Here is a 5,878-nt window from a genome sequence, read left to right as displayed (position 1 = left end):
ATCCAAGTGCCTGAGTTCTGGTACCAAAAAGCCCTGAAAAAACTGTTATTTTTCATTTAGGGTATTGCAACTCTGACCCCTCATTTTCTTTTTCATGGTTGTATTTACTGCTTTGTCACTATCAAGAGTTTGACCATAAAATACCCTGCTATTAAGAGAAAAATTTCAGGCCGGGCATGGTGGCTCACACCTGTAATCCCAGAACTTTGGGAGGCTGAGGCGGGGGCGGGGGGTGGGGGCGGGGATCACCTGAGGTCAGGAGTTTGAGACCAGCCTAGTCAACATGGCAAAACCCCGTCTCTACCAAAAATACAAAAATTAGCCGGTCATGGTGGTGCACGCCTGTAATCCCAGCTACTCGGGAGGCTGAGGCAGGAGAAATTGTTTGAACCCGGGAGGTGGAGGTTACAGTGAGCTGAGATTTCGCCATTGCACTCCAGCCTGGGCAACAAGAGTGAAACTCTGTCTCAAAAAAGAAAAAGAAAAAGAAAAAGAAATATTTCAATTGTTTTGGGAGTTTGAAGAGTCATGTTCAGACCACAAGATAAGCAGGACAACAGTAAGAGTCACCTTATTTAAAACCTTTGGGTGAGAACACAAAAAGGACTTTTTCAATTGCAAGGAGTGGCTTTAAAAAAGTAAAATCACACCCTTTAGAAAAAAACTATAATTCCATATTTATTTTACTCAGTATGTATGAGGCAGCTTTTACCAGCATTTAATCAGGACTCACACCCCAATCTTTCCACTCAAAAAAAAAAAAAAAGTTAAGTGCAACTACTCTTGGAGAGGGAATGAGGGGAGTCAAAAGTAAAAGATATCCCACAAACAAGAGCTCCAGAAAATAACATTTTGGGCTCACAGAAACTTCTTGCTACCTCACCTCACCTCATTGTGTAACCATGTAACCTAACAAACTTTCACTGAATTAACAGTTACACTTTCAGCTCTGAAATCTAGTGCATAAACTTAATGGCTCATTGTAATATTTATTATTCAACCTTTTGACATTTATTTGTAGCAGTTGAATTGAGGTACCCGGTGCATTATTAGCATTGAAACAGTAAAGTGTTCCAGCTCTACCGTAATAACTGAGTTTTACTTGAGTCTTTAGCCTGAAGTAGTCTGTGGAATGTAAACCAACCCTTCTCCCACCCCGCCCCCACTCTACTCCAGAAAAAAAAAAAACCCGCAACGGAAAAAAAGTAATCCGATTTCTGTCTTCAAAATGCGATAAACCAGGACTCCAAAGGGGGTGTAACACATTAATGGACTTGTACAAACCATCCTGTGCAGTTTACAACAAAAGGAAGGTAATATGGTTCAAGAAAATATCTTCCAAAACATTTTTATGAATTAAATTTCCTGAATTTGTGACTAGGTGGAAGAGGTATTGCAGAACCGCCCAGCTGCCATTTCCATATAGGATGGGCCTTGTGAGGAGTTTGAGAATCCTTAGTGGTGTTTAAGGAATACGCCGGCCACAAATCCCCATCTCTCCCAATAACGAGTGATGGTGGACAAGGAAAATTTGCCATGAAATTAAATGGCCTTTTCACTGCTGATGCTACATTGCTGGCTACCTTTTTGCGTCTGTTTATAACTGTAAAATCATCCAGTGTTCCTTCATGTGTCTCAGTTTTACCTGTAGGACGAGGGCTTCTAGCTGATTTCAAATTTGGTTTGACTGGAGGTGTCTGAAGGACAGGTCGCTTTCCCAGTACTAGTGTCCGGTAATTTTTTCTCACCCTGGCACCAAATTTATATTCCCCATCCTCAGGTTTTGGAGAACCTAAAGTGCATGAAAGGCCCTGACTCTGAGCCAGTGGATTTAAGGAAGGAGTTTCTTTTTCAGGGCATGCAAAACCTTCCTTGGCTGTGGTTAACAAGGCGTCCTCCTCTTTACTCTCAGTCACACTGTAAAACTCACCCTTTGTATCATTGCACTCGCACTTTAGCTTATTTGTAAAAAGGTGAGGTTCATATTCTTCATTAGCACTACTGTCTTCTACTTTGATTTTAATATTGTGCAGAAACGGCAATGTCTTGTCGCCTGTGTCAGTGCAGAGATTCTCGGCTTTAGTTGCTGCTGCTGCAGCGTTCACTTGAGGATCAGTTTGCGAAGAGGGCAAATCCGTAGCAAATTCAGGACAATGAGAGATTTTGGAATCTTTTTCTGAATTTGCTTCTGCTCCTGAAGAATCATCATTTAAGAACCTAGCAGCTATTGTGTTGTTATCTGCACAGTGTGTAGTAGGAGTTGCTGGTAGACATTTCCTAGCCTCTCGGAGTATTCTTTGTTGTGGAAATGCATTGTTTGTCTTTGGGCTAGGTGAAGAGGCCCCCTCTGCCAGGCAGTTAATTGTCAGGTCAGTTCTCTTTACAGTACTGGAAATTTCAGAGTGTGGGAATGTAATCTCAGATACCCTATCGTTCCTTATCTCTGCGAAACAACTCCCCAAGCTGGCCGGGCAGTACACCGGAGAGGCTTTGGGGGCCCAGCTCTGCAGATTCCACTCCTCCGGCGACTCTGCTTTGACACTACTCTTGAGGTCGGGAAGTCTGCCGGCATCCTCGAAAGCAGCGGGTTTGGTTGCAGCGGCGGCGGAGGCCAGATGGTACAAGAAGTTGGCCTGCGCCTGCACGCTGGGAGGCTTGCAGAAGCTGGTGCGCCTGAATCGGATGCTCTGCACTGACACTTGGCTGGAGCCAGAGCTGGAGTCCGACTCCGTGGACGAGTCCTCCTCCTCCGAGCTGACTTCACTGGAATCCGAGGCCCCGCTGCCCCCCTCCTCTTCCTCCTCTTCCTCCTCCTCCTCCTCTCCCTCCTCCTCCTCTTCTTCCGAGGACACAGAGTTGCTGGAGCTGGACAAACTGGAGCCAAAATCCGAGTCGTTGGCCGCGTGGTCTGAGTAGGAGCTGGACTCAGAGTCGCTGCTGCAACTCTCGGGAAAGCTGCCCAGATGGGGCTGCGGCCGATGGTGGTGAGGGGGGTGGTGACTCTGCTGCGGCGGCTGGGCCCGGTGGTGGTGGTGGTGGTGATGATGGTGGTGGTGGTGGTGGTGGTGCGGAGGGGGGCAGAAGCCGTTGACCAGATGAAACCTCTCCAGGCAAGTGGCCCCGGCGGCCGCCGCCGCCGCCGCCGCCGCCGCCGCCGCTGCGGCCGCCTTGGCTTTGTAGGACCTGGGTAGCAGCAGCAGGCGCCGCGAGCCGGCGTGGGGCGCGAGCAGGCATTCCTTGGCGCCGCCGCGCTTGCGCTTGCAGCGGTAGCTCAGGTTCCCCGGGCCTCCAGCGCCCGCCGCCGCCTTGGGCTGGGGCCCGGCCGCCGATGCCTGGTAGTAGGCGGCGGCGGCGGCGGCGGCGGCGGCAGCGGCGGCGGCGGCGGCGGCGGCGGCGGCAGCCGGGTGCTTGCTGCACAGCAGGCTCCGAAAATAAGCCGGGTCCGAGGGGAAGGCGACGTAGTTTCCCTGGAGCGGGGCAGTTTCATAGTTTAGAGGGGGTTTGCACGGCGAGCGCACGATCTCCGGGTAGTGCGAGCTGGGGTATTTGCTAAAAATCTGAGGTAGATGGGCGGCGGGGCGCGCGGCGGCGGCGCCCGGGCGCGGGGACTGCGCGCTGATTGGCAGGGGCCGCGCGGCTCCGCTCAGGCCCCGCCAAAGTTGGTGCTTGTCTTTCCAAAAACCCGGGCGGGGGCTGGCCGCGGCGGCGGCGCGCTCTGGCGGCGGCGCCTTTGTGGCCAGGGCCCGGCCGACCCGCCTGCGCTTGGTCTTGAGGACACGCTCGGTTTTGCAGGAGGTGTAGAGCGCTTCCACGTCTTCCCGGGAGATGAGCGTGCATTTGGCGGCGTGGAAGGCGATGCTGTTGATTGCCTTGAGTTTCCGCAACTCTTCCAGATCGCAGTGGTGCTTCTTCACTTTCAGATGATCCATGCGCTTGTGCACGGTTGTCCTCGGGATGTTTTTCAGCAGATCCGTGAAGACTTGGGAGAGGGCAAACATTTGCTTCCCTTTAATGATGAGGTAGCCGAGCCTCACGCCATCCACCTCTTCAAAACCTGACTTCAGGTCTCCCATCTCGGGCACTAAATGATCCCCACCATTTGCAGTAAATATATACGTGACGCGTACATACACATGTATGTATGTTAATCCTCCGCCAGATGCTGCGTGTGTCTCAAGGCATCCTGCTAATAAAATAACAAAGACTGTTATTCCCGGTGAAGGAAGTGCCAAACTCTAGGCGAAATTATTGGTGGGGAAAAAAACCCCATGAAATTACACTGACTTGATTCTTGCTTTTTTTTTGTTGTTGTTTTCGTTTTTTTAAAAAAGAGGGAAAAAAACATCCGGTTTCTGATCTGCCAGTGTGTTGGTCTAAGTCCCGTTGCAGATCAGTACCTGGGGCCCCTCTGTTCCTTCCTTCTCCACTGGAGCACTATGATAATGGAATGTGAAGGGAGAAAGAGAAAAGAAATGCAGCTGCTATTCCCGCCGCTGCTTTAGCTACAAATAAAATGACAGAGTGAAGTGAGCTCGTCCGGAGACACCTTCATCAATTAATTCCCCTAAAGCCAGCGCTGATTGGACACTCCTGACAGGTGATGCAATAAAAATTGATATTCCACCCCTTCCCCCCAAAATCTCCCACTAATTAGCATACCCTTATACTGCCACCTCCCCTCCCAAAGTAAATAATACAGTCGGTATATAAATCTTTCCATTAAACTATCGGAGCTCAGAAACAGCCTGACTCACAGACTTCATCAGAAGCAGTGTGTGTATGGCTAAGGAAGGAAAAAAAAAAAAAAGGCACCGTATATTCGCCTTTAAAGAAATACTGCCTATTTTTTCCTTTATTTGCATTTTACCGATACAGCTATTATCATTTCAAAGAAAAGCATTTAAAAAACATTATCAAGCCGAAAGAGATATACCCCACCCCCTTTTCCTTTTGGAAAATGGAGCTTAAGCGAAAATGTGCAGAATAGCCTGGTATTTCCCTTACAGGAGTGGGGAAGGAGACCGGCTGGGAGCTCCAAAGTTAAACCCGCCCCGTGAACCTCACCAGTATGGACTTACGTTTGGAATTTCTCTCGATTTTCCTTTTTTTCCCCCCTGAAATGCCTTTTTACAACCAGAAACAAAGTTATTTGACCAAGGAAGCAGTTCAAGGTTCCAGCTCCGAAACACTGTAACAATTCAACTGGATTTCGGTTCTCTGCTGAGGGGTGGGGTGGGGAGGAGGTAGTTTCACGTCAGACCCATAACAAAGCATAGATAAGCCAGAAATGTGTACACTTTTCCACAATTAACAGTGCTGGATTGGAGGCAGGATCGTGCAAGAGTCTCCAGCAAAGCCTTTACCAGGGTCCTGTTCACCACAGGTCAGAATTCCAGGGAGCAGATTGCTTCCTTCTGCAGCAAAGAAAAGAAAATGTCAAACGCCCAAGGTGCTTCCAGAGGTTTTACGTAATAACGATGAAAAGAAAGTGCTGATGTACGATGCAGACTGTTTCAGTGGTTTGTGATGCTTTGGGTTAGTAGTTTAGGTGAATCTTCCACAACTCCCAGTTTTTCCATCAAAGCCAAGCATCTGCTTTAACAAAATCACTTTGGATGAATATCAATGTGATTTAACCTCTTCTTAGTCAAATTAAGACATATTTTGGTGTCGTTTTCAAGGATATCCAAAATATTGTCAAATGAGAAAAAGGGTCCTCCCAGTCGCATTACCACGATCCCAAGGCGGCTCCTTGGCTGCTTTGCAAAATTCGGCAAAATCTTCTTAACTGTTCGGTGTTTGCAACTACAACATAAATGCAATCCAGGCATTTATGTATTTCCTTGTTCCTCCAAAAATAGACACATCCGCGTGATTA

At 48.7% G+C, this 5,878-nt stretch overlaps 1 protein-coding gene across 2 annotated transcripts; it reads right to left on the bottom strand.

The window, feature by feature from the left end:
- Nucleotides 1–242: 242 nt before the first annotated feature.
- On the bottom strand, nt 243–5,336 carry SKIDA1 (SKI/DACH domain containing 1). 2 transcript variants are annotated; one of them, XM_064368374.1, is made up of 2 exons: nt 5,079–5,336; nt 243–4,186 (listed from the first exon to the last, which is right to left on the bottom strand). In XM_064368374.1, exon 2 carries the CDS (start codon nt 4,071–4,073, stop codon nt 1,350–1,352), a length of 2,724 nt encoding a protein of 907 aa, XP_064224444.1. In that variant the 5' UTR covers nt 4,074–4,186; nt 5,079–5,336; the 3' UTR covers nt 243–1,349. The 2 variants fall into 2 exon arrangements, with proteins under 2 accessions (XP_064224444.1, XP_021522303.2); XM_021666628.2 differs by having other exon boundaries at nt 243–4,183.
- Between the last annotated feature and the right edge of the window lie 542 nt (nt 5,337–5,878).

Source organism: Aotus nancymaae, unplaced genomic scaffold (genome assembly GCF_030222135.1).
Source record: "Aotus nancymaae isolate 86718 unplaced genomic scaffold, 86718_ANA_hifiasm-v0.15.2.pri h1tg000077l, whole genome shotgun sequence".
NCBI classification, from domain to species: Eukaryota; Metazoa; Chordata; class Mammalia; order Primates; family Aotidae; genus Aotus; species Aotus nancymaae.
This window is presented reverse-complemented; position numbering and strand designations above follow the sequence as displayed.